General features: G+C 33.7%; 1 protein-coding gene across 1 annotated transcript; it reads left to right on the top strand.

The window, feature by feature from the left end:
• The first annotated feature begins 13,233 nt into the window (after positions 1-13,233).
• LOC141711906 (uncharacterized) lies at positions 13,234-18,145 on the top strand. The gene is made up of 12 exons (XM_074514613.1): positions 13,234-13,247; positions 13,323-13,435; positions 13,522-13,594; positions 13,693-13,862; positions 13,957-14,109; positions 14,184-14,264; positions 14,339-14,410; positions 14,585-14,691; positions 14,780-14,912; positions 15,006-15,258; positions 15,349-16,367; positions 16,506-18,145. The coding sequence occupies exons 1-12, from the start codon at positions 13,234-13,236 to the stop codon at positions 18,143-18,145; spliced, it is 3,828 nt and encodes a 1,275-aa protein (XP_074370714.1).
• Positions 18,146-26,801: the final 8,656 nt, after the last annotated feature.

Here is a 26,801-nt window from a genome sequence, read left to right as displayed (position 1 = left end):
TTATAATCGAAAAAAGTGATTTTGATTTGGACTTAGGTTAATCCGATCAATAGCATGCCTATCACTTTTTTGAAATTTTGAATTTATAACTTTCTAATTGATAATTTATTAGAGCTGGACGGATTCATGAATTTTAGGGCCCGTTTTAAATTTTTTAAAATATATAACTTATAATTTAAAGTTGAAAAGTGTATATGAACTTTGTAAATTATAAGTTATTTAGGTGTTTAGATAATTTTATATATAAGTTGGTAAGTGTTTGGTAAAACATAACTTATAAGTTATAATATTTTTGAAAAAAAACAAATTTTAATATAATAATTTTAACACATGAATTTAAAATTAAAAAGATAAAAAAAGACATTATTGAAAAAATATAAATTACTTAGTATTAACAAAAAAAATACTAAATATACATAAATTTAAGTGAAAATTGAAAACTGAAAACAAAATTTTTGAAATAACATACATTTGAAAAGAAAATAGCTTATTTTCTAGATTATTTACTATACCTATTTTCTCCTATATATATTCATGTCTGTAAACTTAAGCTGACAAAAAAAATGATATCATTAATTACGTTTAATATATACACAAATATGATATTGTATTACAAATTTGCATTGTTAAAAAAATATTGAAAATCTGCCAAATAAGATGGAACGAAATAAGAATGTTGGAGGTTTTTTGCGCTTTCTGCTTATGATAATATAAGACCGATTCAGTTCACATAAAATGTTACCCAAACGGTCGGTTGAAAGATGAAATGCTCATTTACCATATTTAAGTGTATTTTTGCTCCCCAAACAGGCACTTAGTTAGTGATGACAAAAAATCGAAGGATAATTTTTTAACCACAGAAGATTTGAACCTAAACTGCGAAGTAGGAGTATAATACTCCTGTTTGTTTATTAAGTTGAGTGACAAATAAAAAGAAAAGACTGATTATTGTATTAGGAAAATATTGTAAATTATAAAGACAAAGCAATTACTTTAAACATTGTTATTGGCGTTCACATTTGTCTCACTCCCCAAATCCACAATTTAAGAAGTAGCATTAGTACAAGTAGTATACTAGCTCACTAGGCTTCAACTATGTTCTGTTCTGGTATGTTCCCCAGTTCTATCCCACTACCAATGTACAGGACTGGCTATAGGTCCATATTATTAATGCAGTACTATATTTTATTAAATAATTTTTACAATATTATTAATTAATTTTTTAGATAAATAGAAAAACTTCACTTACCAATATTAAATCTAAAATAAAATACACATCACCGTATTATAATTTACGGAAGATAAGTTATAATAATAATCTGGATTAAATGGATCTAAATACATGTACATAAGTGAGTTTGCAGGAAGAGAAGGCCCTTTTTCAGGACTTGAGGAAAAGCAAGTGACGGTGATGTATCTTTCATCTCCAGGAAAGGATTGTCAAGTTCTACCTTTTTCTTCAAAGAGACTGTAATTCAGACGGAAGAGATTAGTAGTACTAGCATTTTGATGAGAGGCACCACTCAAGGCCATAAAAGACATTTACCATGTGCAGGTGAGTCATCCCCACGCCCCCACACTTTCTACATATACACAATTATTCAACATCAAACAACCTAATTAGGGGTCAAATTTTATAAACTCATTGCTTGTACTATGGTCCCATTTCCCTTCATTGTTCTGTTCGTCTGGTTTTATAAATGTTGCATGTGATTTATTTCAGTCCATGCAGAATCCTCCTACTTTAGACGTACACATATATTCCATTTCTTAAATATTGAATCAGTCTGAAAATAAGTTTTAATATATTTCTTTTCGAAATTTCCATCCTACTTCTATTTTAAAATTTTCGTTTTACCGGGCTCAATCTTGAGTTTTTGAAACAAAATCCAGTCCATTTAGATTATTTTTTTCATTTATATACCTTACAATTCACTATATGTTCTAATAAAATTCGGGATGATTAAGAAAAATAACAGATAAACTCTTAATCATTTGAACTGCTTTTAAATTTAATGTATTACCATTACCAAAATTGTTGAAAATAGGTTTACTATACTGTATGCACAAAAATTTTCACAAATAATTTTTTTACAACTTATCAATCACACCGTTCTTATATTGTCAGTATGCCCAAGTCAATCTAACAAACATTAGAGCCTAATAAATCACTTGTAACTGTAAGGGTATCTACTGGGAAGGTTCTGCTGTATACATAAAGGATTCTGTGGCACTCACTTTTTAGCTACCCATCTTTGATTTCTCCTCCATCCTCGTTTCCTAAAATCCTTAAGCTTTGTTTAATTGTTTTTATCTGTTATCTCTCAGAATATTTACATGTATGCCCGGACTGATCATTGTCTATTTCACACACAGACAAACGTGTAAATATTATGCTACTTTTAAGACTTTAAAGGATCATGTATCCTTGTTTGCCATCCCCCTTGTTACCAGGAAGGATCAGTGACTTGTGACCATAAAGATTTTGCGGCTAAGCCAGTTTTGAGAGACATGTTGCGTCTTTGCCCCTTGCACGAGATGGACCCTATAGCGTGACTAGTGCCGAGAGTTCAATAAGATGGGACTCAGTTGTAACTAGGTGAGTGTGTTTGGAACTTGGGAAGTCATGTCCCTATGTAGACTAATAGACATGCATTTTGAATGTGTGCATGTGTATGTTATGTTAGCACTTAGCGGCTGCATATGGGGTACAAATACAATAATGCTAAAGTAACACTATGATCAAGAATGTTGTTTAGGCGTGTCCCTTCGCCAACAAAACTTGCAAGTGAGAAATATGTGGATTTTTTGAGAAATGATATTTTCAGAGAATTTTTTAGTTTTGACTCAAATTTTGTAAACAAGTATAAGAATTAGGTGTTTGGTAGATTTTTATTGCTTGTTCTTGTTTCACAAATTGCATATTTCTCCGCGAATTCTCAACCTAGCTCAATATTAAAGGTCATTATCGTGTCAATAAAAATTTAAATTTGTGCAGCAGTGGTTGAGTTCTTGTATTTTTTGAAAAAGACCAATAATTCGATTAATGAGTGTGAGTTAGTTTTACTTATAAAAAAGGTCATTTTCATGTTCACTTGCCCATGTCTCTACAAGTTCTCAACTTCTCCACTCACAAAAAGGGATAGCATTTTCAACCAACTCTCTGTTCTAATTCTTAATTCAAATTAAACTCTCTATTCTAACTCTTAAATCAAAATTTAAAAAGGGAGAAATAAAATATTACTACAACAGACTTTTAATGGCTCTTCAAATCAGACTTTTAATGGCTCTTCAAATCAGTGAGAGCCTCTTCTATCCTCTTAATTTTAAGAATCAAGTTTCACTCTTAACTAATATTATAATATATTCATAACTATACTCTTTTTCTCTCTCCACTTCATTTACATTGTTATGGTTTCAAAACGTTTCTAATAATAAAAAATGAATTTAGAAGTCAATATAAATAGTATTATTAGAGATGAACACGTATTAAATTACTAAAAGTCAAATTATTTATATTATTTATAAAAAGTAAATTAAGAGTCCGTTGGAGATGCTCTTGTTAAAGAACTGCTCATTTAGTTTTATGCAAAGGACTGTCTTAGTAAGATAAGAGATGAAAGGGTTAACCCAAAAATGTGGACATTCCAGATCTACATTGATGAGCATGTACAAGCAGGGCGACGAAACGGAATGGAAATCAATACTTTGCGGCGATGGAAATCAAAACTTTATGATGCCGCCATTTACGGTATTCATCAGTGGCCACATGAATTGCAGAAATGTGAAGATTATTGATCTCATAATGAACTTTGTGTTTAGGAGTTGGAAAGCAAATCTCGCGACTTACATTACAATGACGAGGATTTTGTCAAGGGTTAGCTATTCCATGTAGCCATTGAACTACATGGAAAATGAAAGAACTGGATCTGTTTGCCAGATGATCTCATTTACAGCTTTAAAGTTAGTGCATGTCTTCAACATAAGAGGTACAACCATACAAGGCAGCATTTACAGGTATAGACTATAAGGCCATCTCCAATGGTTATGATCCAAAAATCTAAATTTGGATCACCAACTGATCCAAATTTCTGAAAATTCCAATAGTGTGATCTAAATATTTGATCCAAATTAATTTTTACATATAATAATATATAAATATCATATTAAGCAATTTTATCTTAAATTTATCATTTAATCATTATTAACAATTTATATAACATTTCATTAATTAATTAAATCAAAAAAAAATAATACACATAAAAATATTAAAATTGTGCACTTAATTCACGAAAAAAGACATTTATTGCAATAATTAACATACAAAATATAATTGATACACACTAATTTTTCGAATTAGTATATTCTTCCCATAAATGCTCAATTAATAAATCTCTAAATGCAATATGTGCCTCTTTATTTTTTATTTTTAAATTTTAATGAAATTATGTTTTCTCATTATTTTAAAAATAAATTTTGTTAACTATTAATTATATTCTGTTATAAATTATATAATTATATAATCAAAAATAAATTTAAAATCTCATAAATTACAAATAACAAAACCATTATTTTATATTAAATCAAGTGATCCAAATTTGGATCACCGTTTGGATCACTGTTGAAATGGAATAAAATTTGGGGTAATCTGCCCCAAATTTGGATTTTTGGATTACTGTTGGATTTGCCCTAAGGTTGGTTGAAATTTCTAGCAATGAATCTACCACCCACCCCCAACACCCCATTTCAATTTACAAAGTTCAATGGTGATATGAGTAAACAATACTCCCTCTGTTTTTTAATATATTATGTTTGACTTTCTAACACATGTTTAGGAGGTTTGACCACATAGTTAAAACAAAAATTAATTTTTTTTGGTGAATAAAAACTTTGATCTCATATTTTTATTAAAAAAAGAATTTTTTTAAAAAAAATAATTCTAGATATATGGTCAACCCTCCTAAATATACGTATCAAAAAGTCAAACATTATATATTAAAAAACAAAAAGAAGGAATAACTCATAAGATGTTTACATTAATTATGGGAATGCTTTGGTTTCTTAACGTACATGAAGCTATCTTGTGAGAGGACGTGTGTTATCTAATTATATAATAGCTCCTACTGGCCCTTTTGAATAGTAACTTCCACCCCTTTTTAGCATTGTATCCACCAAGTTGTAAAAAATTACTAAAGTTGCCACTGATTAGTTTTTTAAAATTACATATTGGATGAGAATAAAGATTATATTGGATGAGAAGAAAGCTTATGTTGAAAGCTTTTTAAGCTTCTCTTGGAAGGTAAGAATGTGTCCTATACACTTTTGAATTTGAAATTCAAATTCTAATTAGTTTCTTTAGGTTAATTAGTGACTTCTCCCTCTCTTTTGAATAGTGTCTTCACCCACTTGAATATTGTGTATACATGTGTGCACTTGAATAGCTTCTTACCTGTGTCTTCCATTTGAGTACGGGTTGATTCATTGTGCAAGGTATGGGTGGTGAAGAAGGTGACAAATTCTTTAACCTGGAAGATTTGAATGCAGATTATGGTCGGAAGTACAGAAGAACGAAATAATTGAATCGTAACAAAGAGAATGTGGTTGTCGACTTTGTTGTTGCTGATCGTTGTGCTTTATCTTCTTCCACAGGTAAGGAGTACGACCACAGGTGTTAGGTCCCAATGTGTTTGTAGAAGGGGGGGTTGAATACAAACAGTACCGAATAATCGAATTAAATGCGGAATAAAAAATGTGAAACAAAATTCAAGTTAAATAAAAATATTATTAAACTTGAAAGGTGTTACAACAACTGTATCGATTACAAGGAATTAATCTCAAATTAATTATCACAAATTTAGAATAAATTCGACATGAACTTTTTCTATTTTTGCAATAATTAGAATCAAATGCTAAACGCGATTTGAGATTAAGTTCTAGGGATTTTGATCCGCTAGATTGTTATACAAGAACAAGATAAAGATTTCTAGTTGATTGAATTTAACTTTACAATCTAGAAATTTAATCTTGAAGTTTGCAGATGAAAGATGAAATATTTGTCTTCTTTTTCTTTTCTGCTCTGTTCTTGTTTTGACTTGTATATTGGATGGATAAAAATGAACTGCTGCTTGTCTGCTTCTTTTTAATCAACAGAATAGAATTGAACTGACAAGACAATCCTGAGCTCAGCAAGACAATCGGTAGGACAATGGATTGAACTAGGAAGACAATCTGAATGAACTAGCATGATAATCAGAATGAACTAGCATGACAATCAGAATGAACTAGCATGACAATCAGAATGAACTAGCAAGACAATCCTCCTCCTAGTGTAACTTTCGGTGAGACTATTGAAAATGGCCTAGCATGACAATCGGTATGACAATCCTGATTGTCATGCTAGTTCATTTTCAATTGTCTTGCTGATTTAATGCAGATTTTAATCCAATTTAAATTCTGAAAATTCCTAAAATTAATTCAGAATTAATTAATCAATTAATTGAATTAATAAATAAATTATTCTTCGCAGATATAATTTATTTTCTTAATTAAATTAGATGACTTAATTAATTAATAGAGAATTAATTCTAGTCTTGAGCAGCAACCATTCTTCTGCAAATCTTCTGAAAATCACTGAGAATTATGAATCAATTCCGCCACTTCAACGTTGACACTCGATGTACTGTCTGGTTCATGAGTGACTAACTTCCGTGACGTTTCTTCATGTCTTGACTTTGACGCTTTGATTTTCTTCAGATTAAATCCTTGTAATTAATGATACTCTGACGAGATCTCTGTCACTTGATTAAATCCACGATCTTGATTTATATCACTGAGGCATGATCAACTTCTTGAACTTCTTCCAGTGAATTACCTCCTCAAGTCTGTAGATGAACCTTGTTTCTGAATCCTTTGACAGATATTACTTTGCGAGATCTCTCTGACGGTCGATCCACTATTTACTTATTACATTCTTATTTGAGTTGAGTTGAATCCTCGAATATACAAATAGGCTATGACATATGACTTACAATCTCCCCCTATTTGTTTGTTAGACAATAACACACAAATACCTAGAGGATAACTCAACTAACAAATAAGAAAAAGATATAAACAGAAATGCAAAGTAAATAGTAGAAAATTTCTGGACTAGATTTAACATTTTCCAGATTCCAAGTAGATGTTCCTCTAGACTGAACATATCTTCAAGTAGTTCCATCTTCACATGTACAACCACATTTCCTGTTGAGAAGCCCATATCTCTTGCTTCTCCCCCTATGAGAATCAACTGATTAAAGAAGATCACCTTCGTTTTACCACCTCTCCCGTACAATAGGATCCGCAGATAAAAACCAATGGTACTCCCCTAACAGCTTCTTCCCTTACTAGGAAATCACCTTGTGTTTACCACCTCTCCCGTACAATAGGATCCGTAGTTACAAACAACAATGGTGTGGTGTAGTGTACATGTAGGATCTTTTTCTTACTCCCTGCTATTTCTCCCCCTTAGTTGAGGAATCCTCCAAACTATTACTTAAGCTTTTATCTCCCCCTTAGTGAAGGAATGTATGCCGTCGTCTGAAGAAGTTCTCATATTTCACTTGGTTGGAAAAGAAATAACAAGTAGTTTCTCTTTCTTCCTCACTGTGAGTGTGTGATTCTGTTTAGTGTACCTCACATGAGTTTCGCTCTTCTCTCCACTCGTGTTTACACTCATTCTCAAAAGTGTATCACTCTTCTCTCATAGCTCCATAATCCAGCTGTACCTGCAAGGAAAATCACCTTAGCCATCCTTAAGGAGGTCACCAGGTGGTGCAATGGGAGTTCACAAATCCCCATCCTTGTTAAACTCGTCAGATGAATCTGAGTCATAATTTACAAGTTGCTAGTTTCCCTTTTAGGGTTCCAGATTTGAATTCTGGGAAGGTAAACAATGATCCAACGAATTTAGCATAAAGATCAAAGTTCCTTTCTAATGTCTGTGAAGACATTTCCTTGTGACTCATCAGGTAATATCTGAATCATTGTCAACAAGTTGCCGATCTGCGCCTATGTCAGATCCACTATCCGCAGATGCATCCAGGGAATTTAAGCCTGGGGAGGTAGACACTGACCACTGACATATGGCTTTTGGATCAGTATCCTCTCCTAACACCTGTAAAGGCAATTGGTCCACTAACGAACCTTGAACAATCGAATCTGACCTTAAAATGGTCGAAACTCTTGTTTCCGTCAACTCATCCTTTGTGTGTGTAACCTCTCCTTGTGCATCAAGAATTGATTATGTTTGAAGTGGTGACACTACATCGGATACCTTGGCCGACAGGCAAAATTCAATAGACGCACCCTGTTGAGAGAATGAATCTAGTAACTGTTTTTGTGCCTTTTCAGCCATTACATCTTTTTGAGAAGATGTATGGGGGCTAGCAGTTGTCTCGGTTTAAATACTACTCATCTATGTAGGAGACAGAGCTACTGGGTTGACTACAGAACCTTCCTTATGTGGTGCACTAGGCACTATCTCCCTCACGCTCATTCATACTACTTTTAGTGGTAAAAGAGTGTTGGTTGGTTCTGTTTTTGTGTTTGTCTTTACAGTCTGGGATAGACGTTGTGGGTTTTCAACCTCATGACTGTCAATGAAAGAAAGTCATTGGAGACTGAACCTGTATCATAGAACATATGGTAATAGAGAGAAAATGATTTACAATAGTGATGTCAAAAGATTTTACATGAAATAAGAAATCACTAATGTAGAAAGAAGTTTTAATTTTTGTTTTTCAAAATGAATGAGTTTTTGATAAAACATTGATCACTTAGGGTAAAGTCTAAGTAATTCTCATTCATGTCAAAAGCTTACAAATATCTGCAACATAATGTTAACAACATATCATTGACCGATACTTGTCAAGTACTTTAGATACTAATTGTTATGTTGCATAAACAATATACCACTGCACATATAAAACAATATGATTGTGCCTAGTGATAAGATAGTTATAAATATGACGACTCTACTTATTCATATAAAACTGTAACTTCTGTTAGAGTGTCATACCATGTCCTTGACGATTGCTTGAGTAGTACACTAGTTCATACCAACCTGAAGTGAGATTGTGAAGAAGAGATTGCATAGTCCAATAGATCTGCAGCTGCAAAGTCCATGAACTGTGGTGCACTGACTTCTTCTTTTAACTCACCAATCAGGAGTACACTTGTACACATCTTACTAGAGTACAATTCCAAGTGTAATGTGCAGCAGGTGCCTGATATGTCGTAATATTCTCAAGTCTCGTCACTGGTGCTATATGTTAGATATTGCTTCCTGATAATAACCTAGCACAATATACAAAATTACAATGATAACATTCCCAGCTTGTAAACAGCCATATCCCTCGGATAAACCTTTGCTGTTATCTCCAAAGGTAACTTGGGGGCCAGCTTTCTCAATCCACATTTGATAGCAGGGCTCTATCTCCGGTCATATGTCTTGATGATCCACTGTCAAGAATCCACACTACCGGTTATGCCTGTTTAATGCCCTGCACTACAAATGGATTAGACCTTCTTCGGAACCCAAACTTGGTTGGGCCCGGCATACTTGTAGAATTGTCCTTTGTCAGGCAAAACAACATTTTTAATTTTAATTGTCTCAACTTTCTCAATGACTGAACATTTGACCTTGTAAACAGCCTTAACAAATTTCTGTTTAAGCTTAGGCACAAATGTATCCTTTCTAGCCTTAGAAGGACTGACAGTCTTAGACCTATCATGCTTCTTGTTATTCACATGCTGACAAGGAGTAGTCTTATCATTAGACACATGCTTACCATTAAAATAAGCATACATCATATTAAAAGCACAAGACATACAATTGGAAACACCACATGCTTTATGAGAGTGATTAACAGCAGGCAATTTATGTATGGTAGACATGGCATTATTGTTATCCAACTCATGTGTGTCTGAGTTAGTCTCAGTTACTTTCACAACTTTGACTGGAACTTTCGACTCACTTGACTTGGAAACAATCTTCTCATAAGCATGATCCTCAGCACGTATTTCTTCTTGAATAACAGAAGAGGTCGCATCAAATGGTTCAGCAATTGATGCTTTATAGAGGGGTTCATCAACACCCTTAAGCACATGTGGTACTTCCCTCCCTTTAGCACAGACATGAGGAGGGGAGTTTATGCCTAATTCTCCAATAGCAGCATTGTAATCATATCCTATTCCAGATGTTTGATTAACAGCTTGCTTACTGTAGAACTCTTTAGCCTTCGAACAAGAATTGAAGTAGGCTCTAACCTTAGTCTCAAGACCGGTGATCTTGTCTTTGAGAATAGTTTCGAGTTTTCTATAACAGTCAACTCTATTCTCTAGAAAAGATACCTGTTCTTTTAATTTGTCTTGATTAATGTGCACAAGTCTTAATTCATTGACCTCTTTCTCAAGGTCTGTGATCTGTAAACTTAACAGTTCATTATCACGACGTGCACAATCTAAGTTACCTCTTAGATGATAAACCATTTCAGCATCAGAAAGTTTTACCTCTATTCTTGACGATGAAGCTTTTCCATCAATAGCCATAAGAGCAAGATTTCCTTCATCTTCATCTTCACTGTCAGTATCATCCCAGCTTCTTCCCTTTGCCAGATAAGCCCTTTCAGAGTTCTTTCTTACTTGCTTTGGCTTCCTACATTCTGTGGCAAAGTGTCCCAACTCATTGCAGTTACAGCATCTAATGGTGCTTCGATCAACCATCCATGTTTTGTACCCACCACTGCTGGTGATAGAGGATGAAGATCCACCTTTCTGCAATTTGTTGTAGTTGGACTTGTACTTAAGCTTGGGATTCCTCTTGAATCTGACATGGGAGAATCTCTTGACAATTTGGGCCATTGACTCGTCTTCCAATTGCTCCAGCTCTTCCAAGGAATAAAAATCATCACTTGATTGATTTGTAGTAGGAGGATCATATTCTGCTACTAACATATTTTCCTCAGCCTTGGAACACTGTACCATTCTCTCTAATTGTTGAGATTGCTGTTGTTGTTGACCTTCAGCTACAAGTGCAGTAGATGTGCTGACCATTCTATCCTTTCCATAGACTTCCTTCTGTTGAATCTGCTCCAACTCATAGGTTTTTAACACTCCATAGAGCCTGTCCAAAGAAATCTCACTCAGATCTCTAGCTTCTCTAATGGCAGTGATTCTATGTTCAAGATGAGCTGGCAGTGTTAAAAGGAACTTTTTGTTGACCTCCCTGATTGAATAATACTTTCCATTGATGTTCAGGTTGTTGATCAACGCATTGTACCTCTCAAACACTTCAGTAATTCCTTCTCCTGGATTTGATTTAAAATGTTCATATTCAGAGGTTAGGATTTCCAACTTGTTCTCCCTAACTTCCTCTGTGCCTTCATTAATCACCTCAATAGTTTCCCACATGTGTTTGGAATTTTTACAGTTCATCACATGTCTGTTCATCAAGGGATCAAGGGAATCAATTAATATTAATTGAAGGCTGGCATCCAAGGAGGCTTCTTCCTTCTCAGCAGGAGAAAAATCTTCAGGCTCTTTTGGATAGGTTCTAGCTTCAGTAGTCACCACACCATCTATTATTACCTCCGGTTCAATAACCATCGGAGTTTTTATACCCTTCTTTAACAAGTTTGAATATTTGGGATTTGCAACTTGTAAAAATAATAGCATCTTCTTCTTCCACATGATATAATTCTCTTTATCAAATTGTGGAATTTTAACGGTTCCAACTTTATGTGAAGTCATTATGAATTTTTGAATAAATAAAAATTCAAGGAGTTGAAAAATCACAAAAGTCTAGGATCTTGATTTGTTCGTTAATCAGAAGGCTCTGATACCAATTGTTAGGTCCCAATGTGTTTGTAGAAGGGGGGGTTGAATACAAACAGTACCGAATAATCGAATTAAATGCGGAATAAAAAATGTGAAACAAAATTCAAGTTAAATAAAAATATTATTAAACTTGAAAGGTGTTACAACAACTGTATCGATTACAAGGAATTAATCTCAAATTAATTATCACAAATTTAGAATAAATTCGACATGAACTTTTTCTATTTTTGCAATAATTAGAATCAAATGCTAAACGCGATTTGAGATTAAGTTCTAGGGATTTTGATCCGCTAGATTGTTATACAAGAACAAGATAAAGATTTCTAGTTGATTGAATTTAACTTTACAATCTAGAAATTTAATCTTGAAGTTTGCAGATGAAAGATGAAATATTTGTCTTCTTTTTCTTTTCTGCTCTGTTCTTGTTTTGACTTGTATATTGGATGGATAAAAATGAACTGCTGCTTGTCTGCTTCTTTTTAATCAACAGAATAGAATTGAACTGGCAAGACAATCCTGAGCTCAGCAAGACAATCGGTAGGACAATGGATTGAACTAGGAAGACAATCTGAATGAACTAGCATGACAATCAGAATGAACTAGCATGACAATCAGAATGAACTAGCATGACAATCAGAATGAACTAGCAAGACAATCCTCCTCCTAGTGTAACTTTCGGTGAGACTATTGAAATTGGCCTAGCATGACAATCGGTATGACAATCCTGATTGTCATGCTAGTTCATTTTCAATTGTCTTGCTGATTTAATGCAGATTTTAATCCAATTTAAATTCTGAAAATTCCTAAAATTAATTCAGAATTAATTAATCAATTAATTGAATTAATAAATAAATTATTCTTCGCAGATATAATTTATTTTCTTAATTAAATTAGATGACTTAATTAATTAATAGAGAATTAATTCTAGTCTTGAGCAGCAACCATTCTTCTGCAAATCTTCTGAAAATCACTGAGAATTATGAATCAATTCCGCCACTTCAACGTTGACACTCGATGTACTGTCTGGTTCATGAGTGACTAACTTCCGTGACGTTTCTTCATGTCTTGACTTTGACGCTTTGATTTTCTTCAGATTAAATCCTTGTAATTAATGATACTCTGACGAGATCTCTGTCACTTGATTAAATCCACGATCTTGATTTATATCACTGAGGCATGATCAACTTCTTGAACTTCTTCCAGTGAATTACCTCCTCAAGTCTGTAGATGAACCTTGTTTCTGAATCCTTTGACAGATATTACTTTGCGAGATCTCTCTGACGGTCGATCCACTATTTACTTATTACATTCTTATTTGAGTTGAGTTGAATCCTCGAATATACAAATAGGCTATGACATATGACTTACAACAGGTAAGTTTGTTGTTATTGAATACCTTCTCTTTGTATGTGTGAATATAAGTAAGACTTCTATTTTTGTTTGTTCAGCACCCGTACAGGATCAATGGTCAACGTTCATACTCCGTCAACCAAGACGAACCGATCACCTCTGTTTACCCCAGAAATAGTTAGTAGTGGGAGCCAAAACAAAACACCTACAAGTACAGATTCTAATTCTTACAAAATTTAAATCGCAAACATACTTAGGCTTATGTTCTGACTACCCATTGTTTTGTCTGTAATGCAGGTATATTGACGGAATCCACGCCAAATATTGTTAGGTTGGTGGGAAATAGGAGGAAACTTGGTGACTTGCCTAGGTCAGGCCACTTGAATGAAACAGCTGCAACTATTGTTTGTTTTCTTAATTTACTCTGTGTTTTTCTTGCAAAGCAACTGCTATTTTATGTTTATGAAGCAATAATGCGTTTAATATTTGGTTGGTAGAATGTATTAGTCCTATTGTTACCCCCCGATCAAATAGCAGAGTAAACTACATGAATCCTCTTGAAGGTAGTCATGACAGAACTCCTTTATCAGATGTAACAAATTTAGGTAGCGCCTCATTTTCTAGAAATATGTTGATAGGTAAATATTAGATTCTAGCATTGTTAAGCTTCTGTCTGTCTATCCTTATGATAACAGGAATAACTAAATAATAGTTGTTTTAATTATGAAACAGAGGAAACGCGATCAAACATTAATGATGTTTCGTTAAATGGACGTGAACCTTTGAATCGGAAATGGAAGGAAAATTATCTTGGATTTGGTAGAGAATTATTCGCAGATGAGATTGTTAGTGATGATGAGGAAGAAAGTAATGACTTTAATGAAGGTGAAATGAATGTGATATTGCGTCATTGTTATGTCTTACGTAATTATGATTTACCATTTAATATTTTCTTGCAGGTCCGAATGTGGTTGCTCCTTCATTTTTGTCTGATGATTCTGAAGGATCAGATTATGAAGCAAGTGATTGTGAATCAAGTGGTAAGAAAAACAAAGATGTACTCCTAAAAAAGTATCCACATTTAATTTTGTCAAACTAAAATAAAAAAATACAGATGATGCAGATTGTCTTAATTGGTCGCTTGATGGTGATGATGAAGTCATTATTGATGGGATGAATTCGGATTGTAATTTGATGCAGAGCAGACGTGCACAGTGACGTGTCGTTCCTGAGGAGTATGCTTCTTTGGGTGGTCCTACTGCCATATGTTCCAAATGTCATGCTCGGATGTGGAAGGAAGAAAGGGTAAATAAAGATGTGACTAAAGGTTGTCCTATATTTTCTCTTTGTTGCATGAAAGGTGCTGTGAGATTGCCTCCAATCCCTCCTACCCCTGAGTATTTGCTGGATTTATACAACGACAAGAAAAGAGGTCCTACTTTTCATAGATTGATTCGACTCTACAATGCAATTTTTGCCTTTACTTCTATTGGTGGTAACATAGATCATTCAATTAACAATGGAAGGGCGCTTTATGTATACATATTAAATTCAGAAGATGATGGAGTATGTGCCTGGTTGCATTGCTCCAAACTATCCTGACATCATATCAAGGGTGTTTAGGCTAAAACTTGATCAGTTAATGGTAGATATTAAGGACAAAAAACACTTTGGTGTTTGTATTGGAGGTAAGATTGTTTACCAGGACTTTCTTAGTTTAATTTATAATTACATTTTTGTTTGCATATTGCCAATATAATCTAAATTTTCCCGTTTTCCAGTTATGTATGTCGTCGAGTTTCAGAAAAGAGGCCTTCCACATGTACATATGTTAATATGGCTAGATGCTGATTCAAAAAAAAACCTCAAGCAGAATGTGGATAATTTTGTATCCGCAGAAATCCCAGATCCTTTATTAGATCCGGTTGGTTATGCAGCCGTGAAGGAATTTATGATCCACGGTCCATGTGATTTGCAAAATGTAAAGTCTCCATGCATGAAAGATTTACGTTGCATACGTCATTTTCCGAAAAAGTAAAATATAGGCATACCCTTTTTTGTGTCATTTCAGAATCCAGTAAGTTACCCTAATACCTAAACTTTGTAATAATTGAATGGTTTCAGGTACTGTGCTCGAACTACTTTTGATGACAGTGGCTTCCCGATGTATATGCGACGCAGGACAAACATTACTGTTGAAATAAGGAAGGCTGAGCTGGACAACCAGTGGGTAGTACCATACAACCGGGATCTTTTAGTCAAGTATCAATGCCATATGAATGTGGAAATATGTTGTCATGCACGCAGTCTTAAGTATTTATTTAAATATTGTTTGAAAGGCTATGATCGCGCTACCGTTCATGTCCAGAGAAAAAGAAAAAGGCAAGCGAATGACACTGATGAGGGGGGAATAGATGAGATAAATTCATATTTAGATGGGAGATATTTATGCGGTGTTGGATCAGCCTATAGGATTTTTGGCTTCCCTATCCATCATAGAAGTATATCCGTTGATAGACTTCAATTCCACTTACCAGGTGACAAAAACTGCACCTTCCGTGCCAATGAAGCGCTAGGGAAAGTTGCTGCCAGGGAGAAGAACAAGTTCAATAAACTGGAAGCCTTTTTTTATTTAAACTCTGTTGATGTTAATGCACGGAAGTACACTTACGATGAAATCCCACGGTTTTATGTGTGGAATGATGGTGAGAGGAAATGGACCATAAGGAAGCGTGGTTTTCAAATAGGTAGATTATGTTATGTGCATCACAGTACGGGTGAGCCTTGGTTTCTTCGTTTATTGCTTACGAAGGTACGTGGTGCCACCTCCTTTGAGTCTTTACGTACCGTTAATGGAGTATGTTACAGTACATTTCGTGATGCCTGTAAAGAGTATGGTTTACTTGACGATGATAAAGAATGGCATGAAGTGTTGACTCAAGCTTCTGCATGTAGATTACCTCCCCAGGTTCGACAGTTTTTTGTCCATATTATTGTCAATTGTAAAGTCACTGATTTGAAGATTTTATGGAGTACACATTGGAATAGCATGGTTGATGACATTTTACTCAGACGACGTCAAAGTTGTCCAAATACCTTATTCACTCTTAATGACATGCAACTGCAGTTCTATGCTTTAGGAGGCATGACACCTTTTTACATTACAGTGTATGACAAATTTAAAATTTTTGTGGGCTGAAAATGCAGTCCATTAATTGTTCGTCATTTTTTCTATAATTGGGTGAATGTTGTTAAATAGTTTTAGATATCAAATATTGCAGAAATAGATGAGTTGCTCCGGTCAGTTGGTAAATCCTTGAAGAAATTTGATCAGTTGCCTCAACCTCCTCGCAGCTATTTGAACAATGGAACAAACAATTTGATAATTGAAGAGACAAGCTATGACACCAGGAAGATGGAGTATGAAACTGCCAAGCTACTACATGACTGTACAGAGGAGCAGAGGAAAATATATGATGCAGTAATACAATCTATTGACACTAACGTTGGAGGGATTTTCTTCGTTTATGGTAGTGGGGGTTGTGGAAAGACATTCTTATGGAGAACTCTTATATGTAAGTTACGTTCACAAGGTAAAATTGTGCTTCCAGTTGCTTCTTCAGGGATTGCTTCCACATTAATGCCCGGTGGTCGGACTGCGCACTCCAGATTTAAAATTTCAATAGTTCTTGATGAATGTTCAACATGTAATATTGCCCATGATTCAGATATTACGCAACTCATAAAAAAGACACAACTAATAATATGGGACGAGACGCCTATGCAGCACAGGTACGCATTTGAATGCCTAGACCGATCATTGAAGGATATCATGAAAGTTGTTGATCCAGAACGTTATGCCATGTCGTTCAGCGGTATTACCGTAGTTCTGGGTGGTGATTTCCGTCAAATCCTCCCAGTAATTACGTATGGAGATCGTGCTGATATTGTAGCTGCCTGTATCACTAGGTCAAGGCTGTGGTCCATTTGCCAAGTATTTTTGCTGACAGAAAACATGCGCTTGAAACAAGGTGAGAGTGATAGTGAAAGTGAAGAGCTTAAAAAGTTTGTAAAATGGGTACTTGACATTGGTAATGGCCAGGTCAGTCCACCTCAAGTCTGCAATTTCCCAGTCACTGAAAATCAAATTTTGATTCCGTCTCAGTTCTGTGACGTACAAATTGAAAACACAGTTGATAACATCATTCGTAGCACGTACCATAATTTTTCTCACAAAGGGCAGAGTACACAGTACTTGAGCGAGAGAGCTATTTTGACCCCTACCAACCAGACTGTGGGCCACCTCAATTCTCTTATTGTAGAAAAGCTCCCCGGAGAATCTGTGTCCTATTTTAGTGTTGATGCTGCAGAGGAATTTGGTGGGACAGATGAGGATCTGAATGAAGCCTTCCCAATAGAGTATTTGAACTCCTTAAATGTAGCTGGGATGCCACCTCATGATCTGAAACTGAAGGTTGGGGTTGTTGTTATACTAATGCGTAATTTGAACCAAACCCTAGGTTTGTGTAATGGTACAAGGATGATTGTTACCAAATGCCTGAGATTCTGTGTGGAGTGTGAAGTAATCTGTGGTACGTTTGTTGGTTTGAAGCATTTCATTCCACGTATGGAGCTTTCTCCCTCAGATACAAAGATGCCATTCAAATTGGTACGGAAACAAATGCCTTTACAGATTTGCTATGCCATGACAATCAACAAATCTCAAGGTCAATCCCTGAAGACAGTTGGGCTATACTTACCTAAGTCAGTGTTCAGTCATGGACAGTACTATGTTGCTATTAGTCGAGTAACCTCACCCACTGGCCTCACTATATTTGTTGATGATGAGTCTGGTGCAGCTACAAATATCACCCAGAACGTTGTTTACAAAGAAGTTTTTTACGGCCTTCCAGAAGCTTAGTTTGTTTGAATTTATAAATGTGTAGGAATACATTATTGTTATTAAGTAATTATGTAAATCTGATTATGGAAAAATGTTTTACCGTGTTAAATACTTTGCTCTTAACCATTATATATTGTAAATTACGTTACGGATTGGTAGTAGTTTATTCATCTACAAATGTATTCTGAATTGTTTCATCTTACATGTAACATAATAAAGACGAATTACGCCTATGACCGTAAAAATAGGTGAAGAAAGGGGGTATAATTAAAATGTGAATAGTTGATCAAACGTAACAAACTTCAAAAGTACAAATAAGTACCGAATTAAAGTACAAATAACCTTCATGCCAGATTGGAAGTGCAATTAAGTAAGGATTACAACTCTGAATGTGTAGTTATTTTGGTAAATGAATCCTAGTCTGTTGCCTGCAACAAAGTTATTGTCGTAGGTGAAATCGTTCCAGCACAATCTAAATCGGCATGTTTTCCTCTTTCGCTGAACAGCGAAATACCAAGTACCATCTCCAAATAGAAGTCTGATGAGAGTAGATTTGGTCCATGGTAGAAATTCTTGGAGCATGTGTCTTGGGAAATACTATATGGAAGATAAAAAAAAAGGTTAAAGGGACAAGTACGGATTAAGCATGATCACATTTTTACAAGGACTGGGTACAGGTAATCTTACCACTCCGTGTCCTCTTTGATCAACATGTGACGGCAACAGAGTTACTGTGAAGGAAAGGGTATTTTCTTCTTCACCAAAATATACTTCTGGATTTGCTTGGGTGGCTCCTGAAGCGGCATAAAATTTTACAATTACTTATGTAACTATAACAAGTCATTAACCCATCAATTGAAATGTACCTTCGTCCACATTTGCCTGAGCCGCATCATGCAAAATCCCCGGTATTTGACTTCCTCCGATGATATCTCATTAACCAATCCTGGAATACAAATAATTAGTTATAATATTGCATACATCCCAACGATCACCAGCATAAAATATGCACATACATATGAAACTATAATAAGTCATTAAGGCATCAATTCAAAGGTACCTTACTCGACATTTGCCTCAGCTGTATCATGCAAAATCACAGGTAATTGACTTCCTCCTGATGAAATGTGATTAACCAATCCTGGAATAAAAATAATTACTATTAATTATGCATACAGGCCAACAGACATCCTACCTAAATGGACAGAGTACTGTTGTACCTGTTGTTTGGCCTGGCGATCTCTCCAAATGAGCATCTGTTATAAAGCAAACAAAATTGGTTATTCTGTATGGTTCTTTGGCAATATTCTACATACTGAAATGAAAAGTACCTGAAGAATCTGAATCTGACGTAGACATATCAGTAACCTCAAAACACAGTCTTTTCCACAGCTCTTTCAAAGACACTTTAGCGGGTGCAGAATGAAGAATATCCATACAATTTGTGCTAAATATTGTTAAGTATAGACTTGATGGACCAAGACAATCGAAGAAAATCCAGAAACTCTCCCTCACAGAATAATTGTTGAAAACTTCATCCAAATCGAACAAACTTTTATTGTGCTTAGAGAACTTAGCAATGTACTGCCACCCGTCACCAAACGACAGCCTAACTTTGTCACCCAGCATTGAACCATAAGTGTCTATAAACTTTGATGGTAATTCCTATATAGTACAAATATAGATGTGAAGAACATAAATGTATTAGCCACTCCCTAAAATTGTTACAATAAATGTAAGTTATGCAATTACGTTACCAGATTCCCGTCATGCAGCATGTCATGACTAACCATTTTGAAAGATTTTTTGGCTGAAATTCCACTTCCATGAACTGCCCAGGAAGAATACAACATGGTTAACAATTTTGTCATATACAGTTAAAGTTTTTTGAGGCCTGATCAAGATCTGCAAATATACCTTCAATTTTTGATTCATTGTCATTATCATTGTCAATGATACTTATATTCAACCTCTGCGAATGCTCTGTACGCGAAAACACACAAACATCCCCTTCTTTCAAGTTCACATATTCACGAAATTTTGTTCACTCTTTGTTAAAGAGCAAATTCCCATTCTCCCATTTCAAGTTTATAATCCAAGTACTTTTGTTCAGGCATAACTGAACCCATCCCAGGTTATTTGTTCATGTACATTTAATCGGGCGATTACATCATTGGGCAACACCTAACCAATATAGAATTAAAATTGAACTTAATAGTAGAAATAGCAAGCGGAACTGACATTCGATTTAGAAAAATGTAACCTGAGTGTAAGCATTTTTTTGAAGGTGTTCTCCCTCAATGTAAACTCTGTCACTTAGGCGGCTGTCACCCATTGCATTGTAGAAGAACCTTGCTGCCAGTTTCTCAATTTCGGCCGGACTAAAAATTTTCCGATCACGTCATGTACCGCACACTTTATGATATTGAATAGGCCTTAGTGGGTAATCAATCTCCACGGTATTACCATCAAATATTTGAACATGAAAACGTCCATGGTCTTTGTAATCAAGAAGGAAGACACTGTATGGTTTGATTGCATAGAAATCTATAATTTTTCCAACATTTCCTATGCATGCATTGGCACTATCCAACGAAAACATTGCCATGCATCACCATTTCTAACCCGGAGATACACTGTTCTGGTCAATTCATTTCCCATAATTTTTTCAAACTCCTCAGGCAAAGGCTGAATCGGGAAAATATAAATAGATAATTGTACTGACTAAGCAAATTCAAATAGAACTGAAGTACAAGTACAAGCCTTAATATAAGGAGTTGTCATCACAAAGTAGGAAACAACATACCAACTCTCCTTTGTTATATGCTTCTACAAAAACAGTACATAGCAATTGCATTCCTTTCATTATGAATAACACACTCTTCCTGCGTCAGTACGTATATGTCTAATAGTTTAATTGATCATATATATTGCACACATGAACAAATAGTAAAGATTGAAGAAAATAACTTCTTACCTTTAACAATGCGCAATGAGCCGCTCAGAACCTAAGAAACCCCTTTCTCAGTTTGTGGAAGTTACTGGACAACCCCTTTCCTCGGCTCTCCCCCTGCCTGTTCAATAACTGCAACTTGCAACTGTAATTGGGTTGTATGTGGTTCAGTTCAACTTTTTTTTAATTAAAATGTTGAGATTTTTTATAACTATAAATTATGTTATGCATTTATTAAATTTAACTAACCCATATATTCGGTCAAACATTATATCAATTCTTTATTATATCGATTTGAAGGAGTATACAATTTTTAACCAAAATACTAGATTAAAAAATTCTATTATTATATTATTGCACACCATTATAGGAAAAAAAAGGAAAAAAACATTTTTTATTAATATAATATATATGAATTTCCATAGTCTCTTGAATTTTAGCATTTAAGTCAAATGCATCTTCAACCAACCATATTATTAATTATAATTAAAACAAATCACGATTTGTAATAGATTTTTCTCTTAAACGTTAAATATTAATTTTGCGAAAGTAATTTCTATTTCAATATATATATATATGAAGTTTGTTTATAAACAAGATTTAGGCCGGTGAAGACTGACGACCATAATTAAGGGAGGTACTATACATTGTCTAAGATTACCTATTACAACCATTTGGTCTAAATCTAATTCCCAAATCATATATCATATATCAATTTTTTATTTTTTCGATAATTAATAAAAAGTTATTTTAATTCGTTGATACTAATTCACTTATGTTAACCTTTAGGCATACATATTATTCATTTGGATTTAGCAAATAATTTTCTTAAAGAACTGTTTCATATTTAGGTGAAAATTAAATTTCATTTCTTACAAAATATGTCATATATATACTAACATTCAGCAAAAAATGTAAAGAATATTTATTAAAAGAGAAGATATTATTTGATGATGATTACAAATATTTATGAAGTTATCAAATTTGATTTTGATCAATTGGTCATACAACTTAGTTCAGTAACCCACCCCTTTTATTTTAAATACATTTAGAAATAAAAGTTAAGTTTTTTTAAAAAAATTGCATTTCGAATTTTCACCAGCTATTCAATTTAAGCACTCACATATGTTAAAAAAGAACCGAACATGTTATTCATTTGAACTCAGAAAATAGTTTTTTTAAAAACTGTTTAATATTGAGGTGAAAACTAAATTTAATTGATTACAGAATATGTAAAGAATATAAATGTTCTGAGAAGTTAATTTTTTATTATGATTAAATATATCTATTAATTTATCTGTTACACAAACTATCTGTTACACAAACTATGAAAGATTAAAGTATAAAAGTGCCTAAAGTTATGACAAGTAATATTGGTGTGGACATGTTAATATACCAAAAGGAAGTGAAATGAAGAGAAACGGTGTAGAAGAGAGGCATGTAAGTAAGAAGAAGACCTGGCAACCAAATCATAAAACATGAAGGAGGCGCTAAATAACCATACAAATGGACTAAAAGTTCGGAGGAATTAGACAAATTATATATGTATATACATGCATAAGTGAAGAGGATGGCAAAGGGTGTACAACACAGGCAAAAAAGGTAGAAGAAGACATGGAAACCAAATCATAAAACCTGTTGCAAACGCTAAATAATCATAAAAATGGACTAACAGTTCAGAGAAACATGTTTATTTATATATGTGTATACACGCACAAGTCAAGATATTCACCTGTTGTTGGAAGAGGATGTCATTGCTCTGATTGCTCTGTTGATTGATGTAGCGTAAGAGAAGAAGAAATTTGATGCAGAGGAGATGATGAATGAACCGTTATGAGTCTGATGCATTGGGCTTTAATAGAGGTATTGGGGGAGATGAATAGTCCAGTTCTAACACATGCAATGTACCGTCTGTTCGTTCACCAATACACCGTATGTAACACCTGTGACTATTCAATAAATGGTGAGAGGACACACACGTTTTTTTTGGTTGGCCAAATTTGACACCCACGTTTTTGAAAAATGCAGAAATAAATAAAACTTACAAATTCATATAATAAATAATGAAATACTTAATAGTAGTTGTTATTTTAATTTGGACATTTTTAATTAAAAATAATAAACTTTATTAATTTATCAATGTATTTGACTAATTACAAATATTACTTAATGATTTTGAATTTTTTTTAAAAACATAAAATACCTTATTTTAAAAGTACAATAAATGCGACATTAATGTCAATAAAATAGTGTTTAAAATAATAGTAATTTTTATTTCACATAATGTTGTACCCTTATTCAAATATAAATGTAGAAATATTGAAAACTGTATATGCGAGTACGATAAAAATACGACCTAATATATTATTTTATTAATTTAAGTATGTACATAATTCTAAATGAAAACATATTTATTTAATGTCATAATTTTAAAAAAAAACATAATTTATTTACAGAATAAATATTATTAACTCACTGTAATCATATAGTTTGGTTAATGTAACGTATGTACATTGGGCTTTTTAGCTTTTTTCGTAGTTAACCCAAAGCCGCAATACTTTGGCTACGCACTTGGTGGTAAATCATTGTGTACATGTCGAAGATGTAATTTAAAAGAAAAGCATAAATCCTATTCTTTTCAGAATATGGTTTAACTTAGGAAATTTAATTATGTTGTCTAACCGATACGTTTTTTATGAACTATGTATATTCAAAAGCAATAAACTTTTTGCTCCTCCCTTTACATAAGCTGCTATTACATTTTGAACTAATGGCACGAGCAATCTGTTGGAACCAAGATTCCACAGGCCCGTAACTTATAGTATGAAATATTTACTTGGTCCAATTCAAAGTCACAGATTTTATGTAGTTGCTAACGGTATTATCTCACACGATTTAATTTTCAAAACATCCAATTGAGCAAACCTTTACTCAATGTATTTATTTAGCGTGTATGAACCATAATTTGACTACATTTTGTAAGTAGTACAACTACAACATGCCTTATTTGGCAAATATTTTATATACTACATATAATAATACGTGGCTACGTGCATACGAAACTAAAGATTAATGTGAAATTGTACTTTCAGATTCCTTCAATAAATTAAGATATCCCAGGTTTGGAATTAATAAGTTTAATAAAACAACTATAAATATAAATATTATTTCTCAATAATTTTATCACGCAATTAAAAAAATTTTGTAATTACAAATAGTACAATCATTTCTTAGCTTTCAAATTTTAAAATTGGTATTGTGTTATTCAAAAAGTTAAAAATTAAAAAAATGTAAATTACAATTTCCTAAACATCATTAACACACGATTTACTTATGTAATTTATGGCGTTTGGATTTCAAAAAATATCAATCACTTAATGAACTGAATGAATTAACTTACAAATATTAAAAATTAATTTGACCATTGGTTTCAAATAAATAAACCAAGTGTGTACAACGTAAATTAAATTTAAATTTTTTTTGATAATGTGAGAAAGAATTATTTATAGAATATAACTTCGATCAAATAATATGTCCACTACTATAAAAATAACAACCAAAGTTATGAAACAAATAAATTTACGTATTACTATATTTAAATTAGAAAATTATCAACACTTTGAATATATTATACTTATACGAGATATAGGTTATTTTGAAAATATATTAGAATAATTTGGAAGCTAGGTGTTTACCATTTTTTACTTCCATGAGGTCATACCATATTATTGAAATCTATGTATAAACCTCTCCCTGTATCAGTTAAGTTGAAGTTGGACAATCTACCCTGCCATTACGTGCCACATCTTCAACCAGTCATCAACCAAGTAACATGTGGTGTTACTGTACGAACTTAGGCACTAACTAGAGCATGATTAGCTTTCGGTTACATACCTCTTTAGTTACCATTAAGAAGCCTGAAATATACATACCATTAAGAAGTTAGGTGAAGACTTAGTGAAGCTCCGCCTCCAGTTCGCAGCATATCAGGTATGAATCTTTAAATCTGGCACTTACACTCTGCATTCAATAGTCTTACTTGAGTGACCTCTAAACACATTTATTGAACGCATCTGCAGGTACCTAATACTGAAGCAATAAGTTGCGTACAAATGGATCTACACAACTACGACAATTTAAGTGATGTGGATAGCTCAAGTTATGACTGGAAATGTAGAGTAAGAGTGCAGGCGCTGTGGAAAGGAATGAACAGAGAAACACAAGAATTTTGGGGTTTTAATATGCTGCTCATCGATGATATGGTAAGTAGCACATCATAATTACAACTGGGGACTACATGTCTCACTTCCACAACACCCTTTAATATGATGCTGATTCACAATATGCAGAACCATCGAATTCACGCTTTTTCAAATGCAAAATATTGTGCGGAGTTGACTTGCCCTTTGGTTGAAGGAGGCATTTACATAGTTGACAACTTTAAAGTGAAGGACTTTTTAGGTGACGAAACATATCGCCCTGTGAGAAACAAAAAACACATATTCTTCACCATGGACACAAAATTAAGCAGAGCAACTTAGCCGGGATTAGTAATTGAAAAATATGCGTTTGATCTTTTCCACATGACTGAAATTGAGAAACTTGCAACAGACAATAGGTTCTTAGTAGGTATGGATGTTATACTATTTTTGTAATTGATAACAACACCTATTACTACTAAAATGTTTTCAATTTTAGACATGGTTGGTTACTTGAAGAACCGAAGACCCCTCATTACTTCAACTAAAAATAGTCAGGAAAAACAAAGGCTGAAATTTGATTTGGTAGATGGGAGGTTTGTCTTCTAATTCGACAATGTGTTAGTGTTCTTTATAATTACATATTGGGCTACTTACTTAAGCAACTTTTCGTTACATAGGTGTTGCGTGTCTGTCACTTTGTTTGACGAATTTGGAATTATAATTGACAAAGCTCTGCAACAACTTGAGGAGGAAGAACCTATTATTATTATCAGCTGTGCTAGAGTGAGTTCGTATGAAGGTATGGGTAATGACACCCTCATAATGATTTGTATTACGTAATTAAGTTAAAATGTTGAGTAATAATATGCGTTACGGATATAGGCAGAGCACACCTTACAAACTACCCTGCAACAAGGATTTTTATCAATCCCGATCATTACAGTGTTCATGACCTCATAAACAGGTTAATTTTTTACTTAAGAAAATTTAGAAAATATAATATACCTTCCTATTTATGTTATGCAATGCCTTCAGATGCGATGAAATGACTGAAATGTCTGATGTTGATGAAGAAGACACCAAACAGACACTAACTGTGAGAGATATTACTCTGTTAACTGAAACATATATTCAGGTACTGTAATTATTTAGGTGGTATTGTCATTGTCATTGGAGAGGAACTAACTTATGATATTCCTCTTCAGAGATAAATTTTGTGTGCGAAGTTGTGATTGACAAGGTTAATGAGGATGATAATTGGTACCTAACAAAATGCACAAGATGTCTCCTTGAAGTTCCATTCATAGTTAACAAATTCAAATGTCAAAATTGTAAGAGGATCATACCACATCCCAAAAGAAGGTAATATGACAAGTAATTAACTTACAATACTATGAATATTGACCATTTTTTGCATGCATAATCAGTTTCTTTGTAATACAGTTTTCGGTTGGAAACAAAATGCTCGGATGACTCTGGATCGTTGACAATAGTTTTACCTCACGCAGCCGTTGCTCAA

This window comes from Apium graveolens, chromosome 1 (genome assembly GCF_009905375.1).
Source record: "Apium graveolens cultivar Ventura chromosome 1, ASM990537v1, whole genome shotgun sequence".
NCBI lineage: Eukaryota > Viridiplantae > Streptophyta > Magnoliopsida > Apiales > Apiaceae > Apium > Apium graveolens.
The sequence above is the reverse complement of the archived record's forward strand: the minus strand, read 5'-3'. Positions and strand labels throughout refer to the sequence as shown.